Here is a 24,334-nt window from a genome sequence, read left to right as displayed (position 1 = left end):
GGTTTACTTTTGCTCAGTCCCTTTCTTTCTTTGCACAAAAACCCAGTTCTTGCTAAAGCAGATGCAATAGCACAATATGTCATCAGGTGGCATGAGTAAGAAAGCCTAATAGCAGTTCTTTAGGCCTTAAAAGGGCAGCAAAATTGAGCAGGAAAACACAGAGAGGGGCTTACCAGTATCCACCCTGGGAATGTAGACCCCTTCTAGGCCAGTAGCAATAATGTGTGAAGCAATCCACCATTCAGATGGCTGCAAGCCACCCCTGCAGCTTCCAGCAAGGCCTTTGCTGTTGCTGCTGGAAGTACTCCCTCCTAATAAAGTGAAAATAGTGGGGGAGGGGGGAGCAAAGCCTCGATAAGCTAGAGGCCTGCAGGAGCTGGGTCTAACCCTGCTTTAGCCCTTCTGACTGATAGACAACAGATCCCAATTGTAAATAAGAAAAAGTCTCTTCCAAACTACTGAGCCTGGCAGCACTGGGCCCTGGCTCTCATCCTGGAGTTTGAAGGTAGCAACCAGGGGAATAGAACAGCTTCTCCAAGGCATCTACTGCTACCTAGACTCGATGGCCTTCTGCAAAGTCAGAACCCTCTGAAGCATGTCCTCTCCCCCTCCTGGTTTGTTTGAGTCCTATTGACTGTGCTAGACTGAGTCCTAGCTCTGCAAGGCTGCCAGGAAGTCCAGGAATCTCTTATCTTCGCAGATGGAGCATGAAGCAACTCCAGAGCCTGAGGGGTAGAACCACCTTTTAAGGCATCTGTCTCCACCCCAGCTCAGAGGCCTGGATGGGTGGGAAGATGCTTTCTGCATCTTCCTCCATTGGGACAGGAAAAGATGGCCCCCTGCCTAAGCGGCTGACACCGCAGGCCAAGGAGGGACCAAATTCTCTCATGCCCCCCAGCATTCATCTACAAAAAAGCTATGTGATAAAATCCCTCTTTTGAAACATTCCGATTTATTCTAGTTGTCTAATTCATCAACAGTTGGCAGTAGTCTACATGTACTTTGACTGAATCATATACTCTCTCGACTGGATATTGTTTTTCTCTGTGCTCTACAGTGGAATGTAACATACCTATGTTCAGGGAACCTATGTGTTCTGGGTGTAGCACAGTGGTTAAGTGGTTCAGCTGCAAATCAACACTGCCATGAGCTCAGTAGGAGGCCTTGGGCAAGCCACTCCTCTCATTCCCAGCTCCCCAGCTGTATTGTGTGGATAATAATAATACTAACTTGTTCACTGCTCTGGGTGAGGAACTAATCTGTCCAGAAGAGCAGTATATAAGTGCAGTTTCTCTTTCCATATAGTCAATCTTCCAAGTAAATATAACACTTTCAGCAGTGAGGACTCTGGTTCAAAAAAGCTGATGCAAAAATAAAGTTGTCTTTAAAGTGCTACAAGTAACTGTAGAACCAAATTATCATTTGGAAGACATGTGACAGTATTATGTATTATACAAGCAGAAGCAGCCATGTCCTTTACCCATGCTGTGCAGCTGTTTATCTGTCACTGTCCGTGACATTCTCATTTTTCTGTGTTGAGGTCAGTTTGTTTGTAGGTTTTAGAAAGGGATAGGATACCTTCATTACTTATTTTTTTACCTGAAAGGAGTACTTTTCCATGATGAGCCTAACTTCCAAGTCTATGAAGAAGGAGAGCTAGGTAGGCAATGCTGCTGGGATATACCTAAACAGACATAGCAGTTTTTTATTTCATTCCAAGAAAGGCAAAATACTATGTATTCTCTGCTTTCCCAGTATTTTTAATTAATTTTCCATAGAGCTTGTCAAAATATACCACTTAAAAAACAACTGAAGGTTTTTTAAGTACATTTCTTTGAGAAAATACATGGGCAGTGCAATCCTAAGGAGGGCGGGGAAAGTGAATAGGAACCAAACTAAGCCTTGCAACAGTGGATCTGGCCTCTACGTCGGCGTAAATGGTCTTCCGTCAGCGGTGTTACGAGGTGCCCAGCCGCCACCGGGCCTCCGCCGGCGCAAGCAAGAGGCGGCCGGGTGCAGATGGAGAAGCAGCGTAGAGCCCCGCATCAGCACAGGAGGAGGCGGGGAGGAGGGAGGGGCCAGAGTTAGTTTGCTCCCTAAGCCCCTCCAGAAGTGGGAACGCCCACAGCAGCGCAAAATAGCTACGCCACGGAAGAAGAAGGCGTAGCCCATAGGCGCCCATGGAACGGTGAAAACTCGGACCCCTCTCCAAACACCCAGCCCCGCCCCCGTGGCCGGAAGGAGCATAGGATGAGAACTATCCTGGGGGCCAATCAGCGTGCGTGCCCAGCATGGACGAGCCCTCCTCCCCGCACCCAATCACCCGCGAAGGCGCCCTATAAAACATCCAGCCAGCGCCTCCCACACCCCTCAGGTAAGTGAGCACATAGCAGGAATCTCTGCCCGTTTGCTGGGTGCCGTGGCCACTTTGAGGTGGGGGAGAGGGTCGCACAGTGGCAGGCACTGGGTGCACTTTGGGGACTTTGCAAGAAAAGAGGGAGAACTGCACTCACTGAAGGGAAGAAGGGCAAAGTCTGGAATATCTGGCTAACTAACAGCAGCCACTCCTGTTTCCTTGCAGGTGTCCTGACTCTGAAGTTCCAGCTCATTAAGCAACAAGGGAACGCTGAAGGTACGGAGGAGATGGGGTGACGGCGGACCTGTCCTGCTGATTAGTGCTAACTGCCCCTTCACCTGAACCCACCTGACCACTAGCCTCTTCAGATGCGGCCCAGCAGGGGAGGGGGCGATGGTGCCCGTCCCTGCCCACCCCAGAGGCAGTTGCCCTGAAAGCTACTCTTGACCAGGTGATTGTAACTACCAGCTTGTTTCCTCCCTTAAAGGTAGAAGCACCCCAAGGCAGAGTGCATCCTCGCCAGACGGTCTGGCATCAGCTGGTCACTGCCGCTGCCGCTCTCTACTATGTGCATCTTCTCAGATTTTGGAGTGTGGGGTTTGCCTCGGCCATGGACCGAGGCAAAGCCCACATGTGTGTCTTTCTCTTGCAGGCACGTCCCGAGCGTGTCTGCTCCTCCCCGCCCCACCCCCCCAATTCTCTGCGAGTGACATTCGGATCCAGCCCAGGAAGCAATATCTCACTGCAGCTCGCATCTCAACCTCGCCCCTGGGAGCAAGACGGAGGGCTATGTGAAATGTCTTGGCTCCCTTTCTAGCCTAGAAACAATGGCACTTTTTCCAGTTAAATAAAATGAGTCGAAAAACAACTAACTTCTGTGTTTGCGTGTCTGACTTTGTCCTTAGCCCCTCCCCCAACACCCCAGTCACATATTTCCACTTGCACATCCCTACAAATGTATCAAGCAGACACCGTTCAGCCTCCCCACCCCCCTCCCCACCCCCAATGTAATGTCAGGCAGAGGGGTGGGACTTGAACTGTGGCCCAGGACAGTCTGTGAGGAGGGGGGAGGCACCGAGGACTTTCATTCTCTGGTAGGCTGAGCGGCTGGCATCTGATAAGCCAGGAAGACGGAGTGCAGGTGGAAAGCTGCTGCCAGGGGGTGGGGTTGTGTTTGCGGAGGCAAGGATGGGCTTGGCATGGGGAGGGTCTCTCAGTTCACTCTGGGGGGGAATCTCCCCGGTACTGGGACATGGCTGTCAATGTCCAGCCCCTGCTCTTGCTTTGTAGAGATGCAGTAATGTGTTCCTGTTGCGCGGCAGCAAGTCTGAGCGTGCTTTTCCTTCCCCTTGTTTCCAAACAGCCTCCCGGCCTCTCAAGTGGTTCCCAATGGGCATTCCTGTCACTCATTGGTGGCCCCACCTCCCCCCCCACCTGCTTCTCCAGAACCTGGGGACTGATTAGGGTTGCCGGTCTCCAGGTGGTAGCTGGAGATCTCCCGGAAGTACAACTGCTCTCCAGGCAACAGAGATCAGCTCCCTACTGTCTGGCCCTACTTTTCAGGGGGGAGGGAACCTTTTTCTTTTGGTGGTGGCAGTGGAAGTGGGCATGTGCAGGCACTCTGAGCTGCAGCTACTGGCCTGGCCCTCATCAAAAATGGGGGCTGGACATGCAAGGGGGGTGTTCGATCTGGACCCTCACTGTCACCCCTGCCTCCTCCCTGGCAGGGATGCCTGCCCCCTGATGGGGGCCTATTGGTGGCAGCAGCGGTGGCAGCGGCAGCGATCACAGCCTCCCCATTGGCTGCGCCGCTGCTGTTCTCTCACTGGGATGTGAGGGGAGGGGTGTGGCCATTGGCTGGTGTGAGCGGGGTGGTCAGGGGAACAGTGGGCAGGACCTCCCAGGGGCCACTGCATTTTGCCTTGCCACGCTCAGGTGCTGGCGGGACTATCCTGCGAAAGTCATTAGGGTGCTGTCCAGCGCCGCCCCATTTACACAGGTGCACGAGCGATGGTGCAGCCTGGGGGGTTAGGATTGCACTGTTAATTTCCTTTTAATTGTGTGAGATTTGTGTGTTTGTGTTTCTATGTATGTATATAAAATTTCATTCTGAATTGTGTAATTGATTTATGTGCAGTTCATATTTTGTGCCAAAACTTCCTGCAAAACTATAATGTCTTCCTTTAATTATAATAAAATGGCGTTCAGATCTATGTTATTGATCAGATTGTTAGTGGCTATATTTACAAGAGCTGTAGTGATTTGATTCCCCCCACCCCATTTTGGTGATTCAATGAAGGCAATCTGCCTTGATAGATAAAACTAAGTTGAATATTGAATTTTTTAAGCAAATTCAAGCCACATATTTGAAAATTAAATTGTTAGGAATGGCAAATGCATTTGACTGTAATATTTAAAAATAATGATAATAGAGGAACTAATGTATTTTATTGTGTAAAATTACTACAAACATTTTGCTGGGTTCTAACATTTAACTGTAAACATTGAAGTAGCAATCAAAATGGTCACAGTCAATGTTAGAATTTTAATCATGATAGCTGATACATTAAATGCAGCCTAATTCCTGTTTTAGTGGTAAATTTGTATTTTCATTAGCCATTCACTATGCAATAAGTTAATATTAGTAGTCAGCAATCTCAAAGAAAAATAAATATTTGGAGTTATCATGATATACTCTTTTACCGTGGGCCCTGGGTGGCACCAAATTTAAAAATGGACAGTCAGACCAGAGAGGGAACTATGTCCCACAGGCCTGCCAGGCAAGCCCCACCTTTGGCTTATCCCATTATTGGCTGCCAGGGGCTGCTGGCCAGGGCCTACACTGCAGCCATGACAATGATGAGGTGGAAAGTGCCTGCCCAACTGCTTTGTTGCCTGCTCACTTACCCCTGGAAGTCTGGGACCCTCATTTCTAACTGTTCATGAACATTTTATAACATTAGCATTTTACTCAATGCAGGAATGTATCCTTAAACAATACTTTAAAAATTTTGAATGATGCAACATTAGTAATACTGCTTATTGTACAGATAGTTCAAACACAGTTTAGATATCTGAATCATAATTATTTCATTATTGTTTTGTATACTGATTTTAGTATTGTTGTTTTTTGTTTTTATCGATTTTAAACTGTTCACTACCCAGAGCCCCTGGGATGGGCGGTATATAAATTGAAATATAAATAAATATAAATATAAATAAATGAACAAATTTAAAATTAATGGATTCATTCTGATGGTCATTTTCTGTTGATGTAAAGGAACTTCAGTGGAGAGAAATAGGGAATTTTCATCCCTTTCCTCTTCTGCTAAAAACTTCTACACCTTCCTTGTGAGGATCCCTTTAACCCCAAGAGTGTCATTTCAGTGGTTGTAGTGAGAAGAAAAATACATAAAAGTTGCAATTCTATTTGGTTAGATACAGACTAGTGGTATTTCTTATATTCCTTTTCATATATCTTTTTAATATCCCTATCTCCACCAAAAGGTGGATTATATATGTATAAAAGGTGTATTATATATGTACTCATTCACATATACAGTCATTTATTATATAAGGAATTTATCACAATTCTAATAAATGCATGTGCTGTGAACAGGATCTGAGATCTCAAAGAAGAAGAAAAGCACTGGAGATTTCTCATCAATGGTATCAGTATAAGAGACAGGCAGACGATTTGCTGAAGTGGCTTGATGACATTGAGAAAAAGTTAGCAAATCTTCCAGAGCCTCAAGATGAACAGAAGCTCAAGGTAATGCCATTTGAAAAGTAAAGTTGCTTTCAGTTTAAAAGGGAATTATATGTATATGTATTTCTCTCTGTGTTGATGTTTAAATCAGTAGAATACTGGGAGTTTGGGTTTTTTATTTTTAATGTAAAAAAAATGCTTGGCAATCAAACTGCTTTTCTAATTCTGCTTTTCTACTTGTAAATTTTGTAGCATACAAGACAAAAAGTGAATTTAACAAAATGTTATTTTTTTGCATATTTCATGTATTGTCTTTTTAAAAATCAACTGTTTTCTACAAAAAAAAATTAATTGACTCTGTATCTTTATTCCAGATGACCAAATAACTTATCGGTATATGGATGAACTCTTTTTCATGTTAGCACATTCATTTTCATCAGAACATATTCATACATCATTGTCAAAAGTCTAAAGATTGCTTACATGTTCTCAAAGAATTGCCCTGTTTATTTTGCATTGTCTTCTTTTGCTTCATTCTCTGTTGAGTTTTCTACAATATTAGAAAAAAGCTTTTAAAAAAACCTCTAGCTGTAAAAATGATAAGTGCTATGAGTATTTAGTATGTGATTCATATACAGTACAGTGATCCAAGTATCTTCCACACTACACAAAGAAAAAATTAGACAGTTAACTCTTTGGCCTGCTTTGAACAGCTTTCCAGAATATCTTAGTCACATAAACATCTAAATTTAACCTGCTGGACTATCCAAGTCTAACTTATGTCTGTTCTGTTTTAATGTAAACTAATTTTTTTTTAAAAAAGTGTTATCTTTTTTTTGTTTGTAACAACAACATGAGGGAAAAAATCTAAAAGAAATATTATGCTAATTCTTGGGAGTTGACTGATCTAGTTAGCTAATTGTCCTGGGCCCTGTATTGGTTTTGCTCAATAGGAAATTGATCGAGAATTGGAGAAGAAGAAAGAAGAGCTGAATGCGGTACAGAGGCAAGCTGATCGCTTGTCTAAGGATGGGGCTGCAAAAGCAGTGGAACCAACCCTGACACAGCTCAGCAAGCGCTGGCGAGATATTGAGAGCAAATTTGCTCAATTTCGAAGACTCAACTATGCACAAATTGTGAGTTGTTCCTGGCAAACGTATAGGTTTGCAACTACTGCTACTAACAGAACCCTACTAACATTAAAGATTCCCAGTGCTGTTCCAACCTGGCTAAAGCAAATGCTCTGGTCAGCAAATGGAGACTACTTTATTTTGCAGTACAATATAGAATTTGTGGCACATTATTTGCTCTGGATAATGTCCTTAAATTAAATAACAAATGGGTTTAAAAGAACCCATAGAAATATTTTGGCATTAATGAAAAATACATATTGGTTTCTGTTGCTTCATTTTTTCCCATGACATTACCAATTTTAACCTGTCAGCTTACCATATATTTATTTTGTTCAATAAACATGTGTGACTCAGAAATACGTATTTTCAACTTGCCATCCCATGCAATATCTAATTATCTTTTATTTATCATAATGTTCAGTCTATATATACACATTTAGGAACAAAATGCAGCAGTTTTCTTCCTACTACTTACACATGATCTAGACTCTTGTCTCCTTGACCATCCAGCCCCCAAATAACTTCTAAGTTTTCATAGTTTTTCAGTAAAACACATGTAAAATAAATCTTCTCTTTAATTATATATTGTGGACCCACTTTTGACCTTTCAGTAAAGTCTCTAGTGTTGCAAGATCTGTTTTATCTGGAATTGTACTTTCAAATAAAGAATGCAGCCAGGTTTGCTGGGTCTTGTTTATAATAAAAATGCAATGGTTATTTAATTTTCCTTTCCATTTTCAGAATTGTATTATCCATAAAAAATGGATTAAAAATGTTTCATGTAGTGAGTAAGGATTGTACTATTTATGGCATTCTCAGTCTCTGGCTTGGCTTTTTTATCACTTGTAAACTTAGAAATTCCCTACCTCACAGGGATGTTGTGAGGATTTATTATTACATGTATGGCCCTGTGAAAATTTAATACATGTTTTTTTAAAAAAATTACTGAATTGCATGCTGAATTTAGTACAGAAAATCTTTTCTCAAACTTTACATAAGAACTACTATGGCAATCAACAAACTAGGGGAAAACCCTAATAGATGGATAAAAGTAAGCATATATCTAATATAACCCACCTTCACTAATTACTGGAAAACTTAACCCCACAAAATTACAAGTAGGACACCTCATCCTTTTGAAAGTGGCTAGCTCTAGTACAGCAGCCAGCAATCCCTGGCTCTGCTGCACTGGTGCGCTAAAGACTAACCCTGTGGTGCAAAACAGTCACACAAGCCACTTTTGTGGAAAGGCAACAGCAGAGATTAATGAAAGTACAACAAACGATTCCTTCTTTCTACTGCTAGTTATCCTTTGAAATGGCAAAATAGTATACTGCATAAGGGGGAAAGTGAATTGGATTTTTTTTAGACATGAGAGCCTTTGTACGACTTGCCTAGTAGAGGATGCTGCTTTGCAAAACACTTTTCTAACACAGCAATTAAAGCTGCAGCATAAATTTCAGGCAGTTTTGAAACTTAAGTACTAATTACTATTGAAATACCTGGACTGTTCAGATTAGCCTCTCAGGTTTCCTGTTATTAAGTAAAACATTCTGCATGATATCTACATGATGGCTACTAAAATGCCTACGTATTTCCCACATATCTGTACTGAAAACTTTGCTTTACAACTGGACAAAGGCTTGTCTGTCCTATGTACTCAGAATTTCTGTTGACCATGAATGTATTGATTGAATTTGGCTGCTTAGAAATTAGAAGTCAGATCAACCAATACTCAGGAAAATGTTTTTCAACATTTTTTCTACCGTTTGGAAATTTGTGTCAGTACTGTCTGGAAGAGAAATCTATAGTAATATACCATTTGTATTTAGGAAAAAGAAGAAGGCAGTAAATGAAATCCTATTGTTCAGAAATTTGACTAAGGTGGGGTTTAATGTTTAACTGAAGTCTAAAAAAATCAATTCTAGCTTTCAACCCACAAAAGCGCTGTGCTTCAGGAGGTCTTTGTGTGCACAAATTATAAAAAAAATCCTTCCTATGCTGGGTCACCTTGACTGATTTGTCTAAGCATTTCCTTAAGCTGATCCATCAGATATCTTAACAGATTTCTCAAAAAGGGTAAGATAATGGTAGATACCCACCAATCCTCCCTGATTTGTCAGGTGTGCATTCATTCATTATTTAGAATATACAAAACCTCTGGATTAAGGCCATGGTGTTTTCTCATTAATGCCTGTTTGTAGAATTCAAAAATAAGGGAAAAAATGAATAGCTTATTTACCTTATCTAGTATATATAATCCTCATCATTAGGTGTGTTTTTGTACTTTCTAAGCCCATTGTTTTAGAAGGGTGTAACTTTGTTTACTATTACCCTGCTAAAGTCTTGTGATACATCTTCTGTACTTTCTGTTTCATCTAACTGGATAATTCGATTGGTCCATCAACCTGATATCCTAGATACTTCATTAACAAACAAATGTTTTTTATGTAATAGACTAAATGTAGCATATTGAAATATCACTAACCATTATATTACTCTCAAAGTTTGGGCCTATTAATTTAGAACTATAGACAGATGTACTAGCATAGATGTTCAGGATTTGGAAATCAGAGATGTGGCCTTCATTAGGAAAAAACAAGAAAAAGCACACAATGTTAACTAAATGATAAATGGCCTTCACCAATTATTGATGGTGCCATCTAAGTTGGTCTATTCAGAATCCCCTCTGAATGAGAAGCTTACTCCCAGGAAGGTGGTTTTAGGATTACCTTCTGATGTTTTTTTATCATAAAAATGTCAATGTAATAGAAATACCCATGTATTAAGGTAAGTCTACACATAACGTTTTGCTTTCAACATAATCAACTAAAAGTTATTCATTAATTAGGTCTAGTCTTTACCTGCCTCTGAAAATAAAAGCCAATGCAGAAATTATTCAGAGCACCTCTTGGGAAATGTTTTCTATTTCCATTTGTAGCAACACAATATTTCTGTTTGTCAGTTACAAACCAGGGAAATAATAGCCTGCCAAACAATTGTCTGCTTTTAGCTCAAGAGCACTGAGATGTTACTACTGAACCATGGCCAGGACATACATTTGTTTTATAGCCCAAATGTAACATGCATATTTATATATTTATGTAGCAAATTACAGTGTCTTCACACTAGCTTTCTATAGACACAGGTGTGCAGTGAATATAAGGAAATTGAGCAGCCAAGCAGGTGAATTTGAGTAATCAAGTCACCTCGGTTGGAAATAGTGCCATACAATTTATTCATCCTCTTTCAAATATGAGGTGTTATTAAGCAACAGGAAAAAATGGATGAAATCTGTTCACTTCTATCCATTCCATTTAGATATGAATGCTTTGCATCACTCTGCCAAATGAAGGATTTTAATTGTTTGATGGTCGGTCTACAGTGTGTTCATACATGCAAAGTGGAATTATATGCTAACAAGGGTTATGAAAATAAATACAATTTAAATGTGTAGCCTTAGATTCTGTACCACAACATTTAAGTTCTTAATGCTTGATCTTTTTTCTCCTATTTTGAAATGTCTAAGAATTCTCCAAAAGGTTATTTTCCTACTCAAATTAATATTTTTATTTTGATAAATGAATATTGTGTTTGGGCAATTTGCCATTCAGTTGTCATATTTTACTCAGTATAATACAGCTTTCCAAATTGAGAGTCTTTTTACAGGTGAATACCATTTAGTTTCCTAAATGGTTGGAAACAGGACAACATTTGGCTTGGAGCTTTCCAACATTTTCCTATTGCAACCCCAGCCGGAATGAAGAGATAGACACAGGCTTGGAACTAAAAGGCCGTTTATTTAAATGACCATTAAACATAAACCACGGCAAGCGCCAACTAAGCAGTACAGGTCAAGCTATGGGGTCAACCTTGGACCTCTGCCTTGACCTGCCTGGGTGAGCCCCAAAGCCTCAGGTGTAGGCGATCCCTAGAATGGCTGCAACCCGGCCAGCCAGGCAATGGATTCCCCCATCAAGCACCTAATGCCCCAGCTGTACAGCATGAGGGAGGGTCTTGTCCCTGGGGATCCCCGCAGGCATCTGCCTGTGTTATGGTAGCCATCACAAACATAGTGCACTGATGGCAAACCCTGTTCCCCACCCATGGGGAAGCACCACTGGGTGCTCACTGGCCCGCACCCTATTCCCAAAACTCTCCCGCCAGTGACATGACCAAACAGCACCACCAATGCCTCAAAACACTGCCGTTAGTGCAAGGTAGGCGGAAAAAAACCCTTTCCCAAAAGCCAATTAGGGAAAAGGGTAAAAAATCCCTACCTGGCTCTGAACACAGCAGCCGGCTAATCCTGCACTAAAACAGGGTGAGGTGGGTGGGCCAAGCATGCAAAGCAACTACGGCCGTGGAAAACAGAGCCGCCTGCATAAGGCTCTTGGCTCCACCCCTGGGCAAAGCCCCAGATGCCCAGGAAGGGAGCCTGTCTCCTTTTCTCTGGGGAGGGCTGTAAATGCCAGCTCCCAGCTCAAGCAGTTACACTGCTGCTGGGCGAGCCGAATTGCAACCCAAGCTGGAATGAGGAGACAGACACAGGCTTGGAACTAAGGGGCCGTTTATTAAAATGACAATTAAACATAAACCATGGCAAGGGCCAACTAAGTGGTACAGGTCAAGCCATGGGGTCAACCCTGGACCTCTGCCTTGACCTCCCTGGGTGAGCCCCAAAACCCCGAGTGTAGGCCATCCCTAGAATGGCTGCAACCTGGGCAGCCAGGCAATGGACCTCCCCATCAAGCACCTAACGCCCAAGCTGTACAGCATGAGGGAAGGCCTTGTCCCTGGGGATCCCCACAGGCATCTCCCTGTGTTAAGGTAGCCATCACAAGCATACCGCACTGATGGCAGACACTGATGGCAGACCCATGGGGAAGTGCCACTGGGTGCTCACCAGCCCGCACCCTATTCCCAAAACTCTCCTACCACCACAAGGTTCAAGCCTCTGCTTAGACCCTTGGACCCCACATATGGCTTAAGCCAACCGAAGCCCTTGCTGCAGGTCATTGAGAAAAATCTCGTTGCCCTCTGTCGACAGGTGTACACCATCACCTCAGTTAAGGTAGGCAAATTCAGTCCTAATTCTAGGATGTGGTAAATAAATGTCCAAGCCATCCCTCAAGGACTTCTTAATGGCATGATTAGCCTTATGCCAGACCCCCTCAATTGGCCTAGGATCTAAGGCTTCCCACCAAACCCATCTTTGTAGCATCTCAGACCAAAATATAAGCACACCCGGCCATCGGCTGCTTATAACCCGAAGGTCTTCAGCTACCTGCATTGACAAGGCCTTATCCTGTATTAACCCCAGGTCATTACCACCGAGGTATATGGCCACAAGATGTGGGGGAGGACACGTTCTCCCCCAAAACAAGAGCAGCAGTAGGCCTGGACACCTAAGACCATGCTGTCCCTGCCACTCCACAGTGGCCACAGCACTCAAACCTAGCTGGGATCCAACCAGCTTTCTCCTGGCTTGATAGGCCACCCAGAACCCCATGCTGTGGCCACAAATCAGGATTCTCTTCTTCCCTTGGCCCGACACCGCACCAAAGGAAGAGGAATTAGTATGACCTTTTAAAATTGAGGCAAGGGGCGGATATAGCTCTGAAAAGCCCCTGACCACCACCTGCCCATGTGCTGTATTGCCCGGTGAGGGTACCCTATAGCTGCTGCTGTAGAAGCAGCCCCAATCCTAAAGGAATGGGTGCTGAATTTGACCCCTGACAAATCAATTCTCTTAAGAGTCCTCACAGTCACTGCCCAAAACTGATACCTAGTTAAGGGAGTCTGATCTTCATGGCGGAATAAGACACCCTGGCCTCCCCCATGAAGTTCCAGATACTGCCTGAAGGCCCTAACAGGGCAAAGCTACTGCTCCACAGAGGAGCCTAAAAGAAAAGTACTCCCTTGCTGTTGTTCTGTCTTGGACCGCCAAATACAAAGGGAGACCTTATCCCCAACAAATTTAATATCCTGGGCTGACAAGGCCCGGCCAGAAGTGTCCTTACGAGATAGGGCCCCAAAAAATGCTGTTAAGGAAGCAGCAGGAAAGAACTTCCTTTCATACCCAGAGGAGCACACCTCCCCCCAGGCAGCCCCCAACCCCCTCAATACTGATGGGGAGATGGGCTGCCTGGGGTTCCCAGGTGTCCTAACTTCCCTAGACTAGTCCTCTAGCATTTTACGAATCCTGAAAACTCCCGTAAAGTCAAGGAAGCCACGTGCCTTGCTTGCAAAGGCTAAAGTGGCCAGCTGTCCCCAAATGGACTTTACAGAAAGACCCCTCCCATGCTGCACCACACAAAAGTGCATCAGGTGTTCAGGCGGGATGGGCCATAACTGCTGGAGCCCTGCTGTTGCCCTAAACTCATAGAACTGCCCTACCACACGGTTGTAGGCTCTGTGCATGCTGGAGGCAATGGACAGTTGGATTGCTCTATTTATTTCCACCATCCAAGGTGCCAAAGCTCCTGGGGCATCCTTGCTGGCTGCGTGTTGGCCCAAGGGGCAGGCTGCCAGAATCATTCCATCTGTTGGCGAGACAAAGTGTCTGCCACACCATTATTAACTCCAGGAACATGTCTGGCCCTAAATAAAATGTTTAATTGTAAACATTTCAAGGTGAATGCCCTTACAAGCCTCATTACCCTGGGAGATTTAGAAGACAGAGTGTTGACCACATGCACCACTGCCAAGTTGTCACACCAAAAGTGGACCGCTTGATTGGCCAACTCTGGTCCCCAAAGCCAAACTGCAACTAACAATAGAAAGAACTCCAAAAACTTAAGGTCTTTGGACAATCCCTATGCTACCCAATCTGCTGGCCATTGGTCGGCATACCAATGGCCCTGAAAAAAATACTCCAAAGCCTGTAGACCCAGAGGCATCAGAGGTGACTTGGAGCTTGGCTTCTAACAAGAAATCCTCCCGCCAAAAAGTCACCCCATTAAAGGAATCCAAGAAGTCCTGCCAAACCAATAAGTCTTCCCGCATACCTTTAATAATTCATAACCGATGATGGGGCAACCGCAAGGTCCCCATAGCATCACACAGCTGCCTGAGGAAAGCCCTCCCTGGAGCAACCACCTTACAGGCAAAATTTAAATGGCCAACTAATTGCTGCAACTCAAGAAGAGTTACCTTGTATTTACTCAGTCATTCAACTGAGCCCTAAGATCCACCACTTTCTCTTAGGACAACCTCAAAGTCTGTTGTACCGTGTCTAATTCTATACCCAAAAACGTTAGAACAACAGATGATCCCTCAGTTTTTTCATCAGCCAAAGGAACTCCCAGTTACTCAGCCAGCTCCATGAATCCAGCCAATAGCCTGGGTCACTGACCAGTGCCAGCAGACCCTGCCATCATAAAGTCGTCTAAATAATGAATGGTATCATGGCAAGTGCAGCAGTGACACAACTCACATTTCAAAAAGGAACTGAAGCACTCAAACGCTGAACAAGATATGAAACACCCGATCGAAACGGCCCTGTCCATATAAAGCTTATCCTCAAATGAAAACCCAAGGAGCTCAAAGTCTTCCGGGTGAACAGGGAGCAGGTGAAAGGCAGACTAAATATCGCACTTTGCCATCTCAGCTCCCACCCCACACTGGCGGACAACCTTGACCACTTGGTCAAAGGAAGTATAGTGCACCATGCAGAGTTCATTGGGAATATCATCATTCACTGATCGCCTTTGGGAAAAGACAGGTGATGGATAAGGCGATATTCCCCAGGTGCCTTTTTTGGCACCACTTTTTTGGCACCACTCCCAAAGGTGAAACCCTTAAGGAAGGGACAGGAGGGTCCTCAAACGACTCCAAGACCCTGCACTCCACACATTTCTTCGAGATTTTGTTCCAGACCACCTCTTCCATGCCAGCCACTGATCTAAGGTTGGCTGCCATGAAAGGTGTCCGGAGGCCCTGAAAAGGGATCCAAAACCCAAACTAGAAACCAAAAAGTAAATAGTCGTCGTTCCGGTGCCTAGAGTAAACTTAAAGCAAATGCTCAAGTACCCTCAGCTTTACTGGACTGGACCCTGCTCTGTTTTGGGGCAACCTGTTTATGGGTGGGCTCCAGAGCAGGAAGGACACTTGTGCTTATACTTTCATGCTTTTCTGTTACAAAACTCTTTGGACATAAAGTCCCAACAAAGCAGCTGGGATTGAACCTGCTGCCCCACAGAGGTGCAGGAACCTGGCCCTTGAGACAACCGGAATATCAGATGACCACTCTCAGATCTGTCTCCCAAGTTAGATTTGTCAGGGGCCATTACCTGCACCCATAGCTGCAGGAGAATTTGGTCCCAAGGGAGGCTTGGATTCAAGGCTGCATGCATGTGAAACTCCTTGTCGTACTGCAGCCATGCCGCCCCCTCAAAATCAGTGTAGCCCCTGTGGATGATGTTCATATACTGGAAAAGGGTGAGAGACCTCCAGGGTTGTGCCCTAGCCAATACATCCGCATAAATAAGAAACCCAGGCAACCAATGTGATCAATTCCTATCAGTCCGCCTACGCCGAATCTTCTCCTTGTCCCTATCATCCAGATCGTCTTTATCCTTCTTCTCCAGCTCCCTGAAGAGAAGGGTGAAGATGTCCACATACTTGCCTTTTATAATCTTGTCCTGGGTAGCCTGCGTTAAATGATCGCCCAAAGGCAACACCGTGTCCCCATGGAACAATGCCCTGTACGGAACCATGCCATAAATGGAGGCTCCATAAGGGACTGGACCCAGCTGAGGGCCATAACCATAAAGCCACTCAACTGTAGAAAGAGGGTAGGCCTGGCTATCCCCACTGATGGCACCCCCTGCAACTGGTAAAACCTGTGCCTGCTGTTGGTTCAATGATCCACTGGCATAACCAGGCCAAACTGGCAGGCCCGCTGAAGGCCAACCTTGCATGGGAGATAAATATGAAGACGAAGAAGCTGTAACCCCCGTGGCAGCTTGTTGTCCCCAACGGCCCCATGGCCAGCCTGCTGGGGCAGAGGTGACTTACCCTCGGATACTGGCGGATCCACTGCAATGGCAACTTGCCCGCTATCCTCTGGCCACTCCTGCTCCACCTCCGCAACACCCTCAGTTGACATCAGGGGTTCCTGGCCGCTGCCTCCAACACCCACCAACTCTCTTGCTGACCCCTCAAGAGCAGAAATATGAGACAAAACATCTTTGTAAAATTCAGTTCTAGAGACTTTTTTAGGAGCTTGGCAAGCCCAAAAGGGCGCACCAGCTTGTGCTGCTCCACTCCTAGCCCTCTCAAGTGCTGCAATATGATCCAAAAGCTCCTGCCTGCTCGGACCACTATCATCCTTATCTGAGGAAGAATGGGCTGATGGAAGTTTCCTAGGCACAGGCCTTTTAACAGGCTGCTTACCCTTGGATGGGCTACTCCCTTTTTTAGGAGGCGTTGTTTAACAGTTACTGTGTAGTCTATAAACCACCAAATATTCCCAAGGGGGCAGGTTCACAGCCAAACCACTTAACCAGTATGTAAGTACCCGTCCCCAAAAGTAATACTTTGCCAGCCACTAGATGGCACCACAACCCTGCAGAAGCTCACAGAAAATGGCTGCCACCGAAAACCAACCCCAAAATGGCCGCCAGGAGGGAACGCATACAGACTTAGGATAGGCCCCCTATAACTTCCAAAATGGCTACAGATTCTAGCCCCCCATAAATAACTGCCAAAATGGCAGCCCAGAAGAATGGCAAGCAAATGAAGACTCCCCTCAAATAACCCTTCCCAAAAGGAGATGGACTTGAGAGTTGTAAGCCAAATAAGCCAAAGTGAGGGGAGATGGGCCTACGAGTAGACATGGGCACGATCCAAAAAAAAATACCGATCAAGGTGTTCGTGGATCTGCTCTGGTGATGACCCCAGATCACTGATTCACTCCAATCAAGTCCCGTTTCCAATCTGGAATCGGCAGGGTGCCCCTCCAGACACACACACTTAGAGCAGATGGGGGGGAAAGTTTTTAACCCGGCGACGAGCCGCCTCCCCTCAGGGAGGGGACATTTTCTCTCTCTCTCTCTCTCTCTCACACACACACACACTTAGAGCAGAGGGGGGGAGTTTTTAACCCAGCCCTGCCTCTTCAAATAGAGAGAGAGAGAGACACCCCATCAACAAGTTTCAGCCAGCATTTTAAAAAAAGCAGGGATAGAATCCTCCATCCCATCCGATTTTAAAAGCAAGCAGACAGTCTTCCAAAAACATATTTTAAACAGGAAGAAAGTAAAACCAGGATCCACATGGATCCTCACAGATCCTATGGTTTTTTAAAATAGGAAAAACACAAATGAAACATCAAATCACATACCAACTTCTTACAAAAAGCAGGCACTGGGCTGAGAAGCCAGGAGGAGAGAGATATCTCTTTTCAGTTAACTCTTTCAACACACTGAACGAACTCAGTCAGGAGAGGAGCGCAAAACAGCTTGATAGCTTGATAGCTGCTCTCAAAGCAAGGGGTTTTTGAAAGAGTTAACACTGAGAAGAGTTGCTGGTTGTTGTGGGTTTTCCGGGCTGTATTGCCGTGGTCTTGGCATTGTAGTTCCTGACGTTTTGCCAGCAGCTGTGGCTGGCATCTTCAGAGGTGTAGCACCAAAAGACAGAGATCTCTCAGTGTAACACTGAGAGATCTCTGTCTTTTGGTGCTACACCTCTCTCTCTCTTAACCCATTCCTCTCCCAATCACTTTGCTTATATTTTTCTCAGGAAGCCACCTTTTCCCTCACTTTTCCTCGCTAGGGGAAATATCAAGTTTCAAACAGAGTTCAGGCATTCCCCTGCCTCCATTGCCAGGGGAATAGATTGTTGGCGCCTGAATGTCTAGCCTCCCGGTCCTATCACGATCGCCCTGGTCCAGCCCCCTCCCGACTGCTGGATTGTTTGCCGTGGAAGACAATGATCCACCAGGTCACGATTAGGAGATTGCCATTATTGTGGATTTTTTTTATCGTAATGGAGATCGTGCCCATCTCTACCTATGAGCTACCCCAGAAAGAGGGAAGACAAAACGGCCATTACATAAACAAAGCCACATTTTCCTCGCAGCCCAGCTACCAGCAACAAGCTCTAAATTGTAGGCCAACCCAGCCGGGGATGCTAAGATTATTAGCCACCGCTTCCCCGCCACAATCAGCGGCACATTTAGCACCGAAGCGCTGCACCGCAGCCACTGGCGCAGCAACATCAGTGACCCAAGCAGCGGACAAGCCGTCGGCAAAAAGCCGTTGCCGCCACCTCCTAAATGCCACTGCCGCCTGAATGCTGCCTGAGAGCTCCGCAGGCCGAAAGCGCCACCGCAGCAAAGCTCTCAGTTGGCCCGGCCCGCTCCACAGCGCTCGGAAGGAAGGGAGAGAAAAGAAATTTCTCCTGCTTCGTTCGAGCGTGCAAAGCATCTACGGCTGGGGAAAATGAAGCCGCCTGCATAAGGTTCTTGGCTCTGCCCCCAGCCAAAGATGCCCAGGAAGGGAGCCTGTCTCCTTTCCTCCAGGTGGGGCTGCAAATGCCAGCTCCCAGCTCAAGCAGCTACGCTGCTGCTGGGCAAGCCGAATTGCCCATAGCTTCAATAACAGCCATTTTTTGTTTGGCTGCCTGCTTATTGCAGTCATTTGTGGTAGTGCCCACTGTTTTCAAAATTCAATAAGGCTCAACAAGATTGAGGATCCCTTCTTCAGTGTAGTAGTATAGTGTTTCTATATAATGAAGAATATGCTATTGTATTTTTCTTCATTTTCATTTACAGTCTCAATATTACACTATATTTTTAAATCTGGAACCAAAATACTATGTTGCATATATTACTTCATTGCCACACAATGTGTTGGTTTTTGTCTCTGGGTGTCCTCTGTTAGTTATCCAAACTTTAAGAAAACTGCTGTACTATACATTCAAATTTGTAACAAGAAAAAATAGCATGTGAAGGCCATGTTGCTAAAGACCAATCAAACAGCTGAGTAGAATTATCTATAACCAATTGAAACTCTTATTTATTTGTTTATTTTAATTTCTGAAATCTACATTTTCCATAGAAATGCACAATGTGGCTTTAATGTTTTAAGGCTGAACATCAAATATAATGTTTCTAGTTTAACTAGGAGGCTTTCAAAAGTATTTTATACATATATATAAAATTATTACAATTAACCACTGAAATTTTCCCAATTTAAAGCAAAATATATTTATTATAGTCAATCACAAGTGCAGATTAATATCAATAATGCTTGATCTTTACTTCCTTTTTTGAGATGAACAATTAGTATAAGCATATGGAAAATAATTCTACGTGAATTAACTGTAGTCCAAATGCACCGCTTCACTACTTCTACCTATCAAATCTTACGCTTATAGCTCATTTGAAAATGGCATGACTATCAGGATCTCCTGTTTGGTGGGCTAGAACTGCAGCCCTAATGGACAAATATACCCTCCTTCAGGAGAAAGCGTTTGCATTTCGATCGTTTAGTGAAGGTCACAGGCAAGCACCAAGAGGAAAAACTGCACATTAAACCATCTTTGCCATAAATATGAAATTAAAAGAAGCAGATTATTATTTCTACATCATTTTAAAATCAATTTTAGACAATTAAGGTGGAAACTGAAATATCAAAACTCTATCTACCATATATAAAGAGTGTGGGGGTGTTTTATCATTTGTTTGGGCTTAGTATTTAATTATGTGTGTGTGTATAGTTAGTTGCTTTTAAAAAGAAAGAATATAAAAGAATGAATTATAGAGAGATATTTAAAATAATGCTCAAACTCACTATGAGCATACTGTCAGATTTTCGGTGCAATCCAGCATAGAATTATTACAGTCAAAGCCCATTGATTTTAGTAGACTTAGACTGGAGTAACTCTGCATATGATTGTACTGTAAGGCATACATACCTTCTAAATGATGAAAATGCATTTTAAGCGTTAATCAAAATTGTTTGACCAGCATTAGAAAAATGCTTCAGTTGGAATTACTGTAATAGGCAGGAATAAGTGTTATAAAGTGGAACATTTATTTCATAGTTTTATATATTGTGTTCTTCAAGAGCAATCTCTTGGTAATTTAGCAGCTAATGGCTTACTGTATTTATTGCTATTTTCGTCAAAGAGGATGCCCAGAAGATAAAATTTATACATGAATCACACTGATTTCCTTGACTGGAAACATGTTGTATCTCTTACTAATGGGCAATTGAATCAATGCGCAGAGCATTTCTGTTAAACTTAAATACTATAAATTGGGGTGGGGGGGATAGGACATATTTATTGTATGTTCTGGAAAGGTCCAGCATATTTGTTCAGTTGGCTTTAAGCATTTGAGAGTTTAAAGTACTATAATTTACAGTGCAATCCCAAGCAGAGTTATACTAGTCTAAGCCCATTGAAATAAATGGGTTTAGACTGGAGTAACTCTGTTTAGGATTACACTGATACTCATGTTTATTAGTTTATGTAAATATACTTGAATTTGTGAAACTCTTCCTTACACAATTTTTATTCTCTTTGCTGAGGAGACCAACCATTGTTAAAGACAGCATAGTTTGCTTGTCTCAGAGAATACTGTGAAACAATTATTTCTCCACTAGTACCTCTGCATTTTCAAACTGACAGTTGACCCTCATATCTGTTATGTTGTCCACCTTGAGTTAGTAAGTTGGCTAAAAAAGAGCTATAGAAATCCATGAGGTTGGACATTCATGACGAGAAATAATATCAATAGCATTTAGACAAGTTTATGAATTATGAGGTATGGGACATCCAAAATACACATTATGTGAAGAAATATATTTATAATTTCCTCCACAGTCTTCTGCATTTGTTCAAAGCTACCTTTGTTATTATACAGATTTAAATGATGAAAGCACTTCTGATGGAATATGGGAAGTTGGAAACATGGATGTCACTCTCCATGAGATCTGTGAGCTATAAGAGTAATAGTCACGCACAGATCTCATCCATAGTTGAGTTTTGTGATTCCTCCTTCATACATAGTAGTACATGGCTCATCTAATACTTAAATATAAATGTCAAGCTAGATTTTAAATTATACGCTTCCCTACCTTCTTGCAGAAGCTCTGCTACAGTGATTTTAATTATATGGCTTTCTTAATATTTGAGGGATATATTTCTATATTTACATGTCCTTGATGTAGCCTAGAGTTCTCAGCACTCTGTAAAGCCCTTGTTTAAATTTGGAATCATTCACAATTAATGAGTGTTATAAACAATACATAGTATACACTCATAATAGAAAAGTCACATTACCATTCCAGTGTCTTAGCCTCTTGTACAAAATTATTTATAAAGCTTAAAATAATTTGGAATCTGCCGTGTCAGTAAGCTATAGCTAAAACAATTTCACAATTGTTAACAGCTCTGAGTGTGGCACTAATCTGTCCAGAAGAGTAGTATATAAGAACATGGTTATTACTATTACTATCATTATTAAATAATTTCCTGGATGAGGAAATTCTTATTTGGATGAGTCTTCTTGCAGTTTGGAAAACACTTCTTATTTGCTGCATCTAGTAGTATAAAGATATATAAAACAACACAAACTTAAAGACAGCCAAGAATGTCTGTTTTACAGGAGACACAAACTTGGTCCAGAATTACAAATGAAACCAGTGCTTAGAGATCAGGGTGTTGAATGGTGCACAGTCTTCTCCATCCACATCCACATGCATTCTTGCATGCAAATCCCTTCTTTCAATATTCTTTACCCTGGTTTGCAAATATTTCTGATCGTTTTTTTCTAATTCTGTAATTCAATCCTATACCATTGCTTATTGCGTGTCTTGTGCTGTTTGATTATATTGTTTTCTATATTTTGCAATCCAACTTTAGTCTCAATGAAAAACGATGGCTACAATTGAAGGAAATCCCAAACTCACCCTGTTAACCCCATTTATAGAGTATGATATAAGAGAAGAAAGTGGGCAGGAAGGTACACAATTCCATGAATTATTCTCCAAATCCTGGATTCATTTGTAAATCTGAATTGAGTCATAGACACATGTTCTCAGAATATTATTATCCTTAGTAATGGAAGCTACTAAGCACCTGATAGTGATGCACATCTTCAACATCTACATTTTTTATATTTATGTATTTACTGGACAATTTTCATTGTCAATAGCTTTAGAAACTGGACCTACCAGCTTTGTTATTGCCCACTCTATTTTCCCTGCTTGCCTTTAATGGTTTACTTAGTTTTTAAACCTTCTAAAACCTCTGCCTTTAATTCAGCTCCTCCTTACATTACTGTAAACTTATACATCAGGAGGACTCAGCACACGTAACAGTCCTTATATTTCCACTCACACAGAGCTTTAGGTGTTCTCTACTTTACCCAGGCTTTTGCATTGACCCCCCCCCCCCCTTTTCATTTGTGTGACCAATATATTGCTGTAATATAGGAATGCTTATTATATATGGTAGTTTGACAGAATGGTCAGCACATGAGTGTGGTTGTGAGGGAAAAGGGATCTTTTTTACCAAAAGTACAATTTATTTGCAAGTATGTAAGCAAAATGTTTGCAGAGTTTTGATACGCATATCAGTTTCAGAATAGTTCTTAAGCTTGATCATTTTCAAAGACAGTTATGTATTCAGAAACACAGTTACACAGACTAATTCTACACAATGGTCTTTACTATCAGAATCAACTTTCATCTAATCTATACAGACCTAGTTTAACTCAGTCTTTTTCACATCGCTTGCCTGAACTAGGTAGATTAACCTTTCACTCAGATATACACAGACACTGTCAGCTGCACACAGTTTGCCTGATTTAGACAGAATATCTCAGAACAAAGATTCACTGAACATGGCAGAATAAGACCCCTTTCAGGCATCTGCACTAGAGATGGGCACGAACCTGAATACGAACCAAAAAACCCCACAAACCAGCCCGGTTCGTGGGTCACGAACCAGTGGTTCCTGGAAGCTCATTTCCATGAACTTCCATGGAACTGGTCTACTGGTTCATTTGGTTCGTTTTAAAGGGCAATGCCCCTTTCCGTGCCACTGCAAAGCAGCAGGGAAAGGGGCAGTTTAAATAGCCATTTTCCCACCGCTTGGAGCAGCGAGGAAATGGCCATTTAAACTTTTCCTGCCCCAGCAGATCCCTTTAAAGTATCAACTGGCATGCAGCGGGGGGGGGGATCCACAGCAGTGGCCATTTGAGGGTCAGGAAGGCCCTTTTCAGCCTTCTCCACTACCCTGCAGGCCTGCACAGCAGCGGAGGAGACCGAAAAGGGCTTTCCTGCCCCTCACTGGAGGAGGGAGAGGAGGCCTCACTGGAGGAGCGGAGAAGGCCAGAGCCACTGCTGCTGGGCCGCGGCCTCAGCAGCAGAGCCAAGGTAAGTGGGGGGCTGGGGGGCTGGGGTTTGTGGGCTTTGGGCTGTTTAAAGGGCCCTGTCACTTACAAGTGGCAGGAAAGGGCCCTTTAAACTATCAAATGCTCCTTTCCCTGCCGCTTCTAAGTGGCTGGAAAGGGGCATTTAAACCCCATGAACTGGTTCGTGAACTTGCCCCAGTTTGTGGAGTTCGTGATTCCTGGTTTGTGAAAACAGCATGAACCATGAACCCCATGTTTCATTTTTTGTGTGGTTCATGTCCATTTCTATTCAGCACAAGTTGCCTGACTTCACTAGAATAAGTTTATAATAAATATTTTCTCTTGGAAACACATAACCATAGACTCCACACAATTTGTCTATTTTGACCAGAATGAGTACATACTCACAATAGAGGCTAAATACTGCAGTTCACTCTGCCTTCACAGTATAGCTACTGGCCAATCACAGGGCAGTCCATTCACCCATCCAGCTCCCCTCCTTCTTTCCTCAGAGGCCTGCATTTAAACTCTCAGTATTTTTTTTAAAAAACCCACATTTTCAAGCAGAACTAAAATACTCAAACGTATTACATGCAAAAACATCACATCCACAATATGCAGAAGGATTATAAAAAATGTTTGTCTCAGCTGTTCCTCTATGTGATTAGTGAATCACATTAATCATATAAACCAATATGGTTTAGTCAGTTTCACATACACCTCAAATATGTTTGCCATCCCCCCCCAACAGGAGTGGAGAACCC

At 43.3% G+C, this 24,334-nt stretch overlaps 1 protein-coding gene across 1 annotated transcript in view; it reads left to right on the top strand.

Annotated features, from left to right (window-relative positions):
* DMD (dystrophin) overlaps positions 1 to 24,334 on the top strand; it is a 2,144,806-nt gene that overhangs the window by 1,078,828 nt on the left and 1,041,644 nt on the right. Inside the window, exons 39-40 of the mRNA XM_054973282.1 lie at positions 5,976 to 6,128; positions 7,019 to 7,201. Coding sequence (XP_054829257.1) covers positions 5,976 to 6,128; positions 7,019 to 7,201 — 336 coding nt within the window. The remainder of the gene's footprint in view (positions 1 to 5,975; positions 6,129 to 7,018; positions 7,202 to 24,334) is intronic.

This window comes from Eublepharis macularius, chromosome 3 (genome assembly GCF_028583425.1).
Source record: "Eublepharis macularius isolate TG4126 chromosome 3, MPM_Emac_v1.0, whole genome shotgun sequence".
Taxonomy (NCBI): domain Eukaryota; kingdom Metazoa; phylum Chordata; class Lepidosauria; order Squamata; family Eublepharidae; genus Eublepharis; species Eublepharis macularius.
The sequence above is the reverse complement of the archived record's forward strand: the minus strand, read 5'-3'. Positions and strand labels throughout refer to the sequence as shown.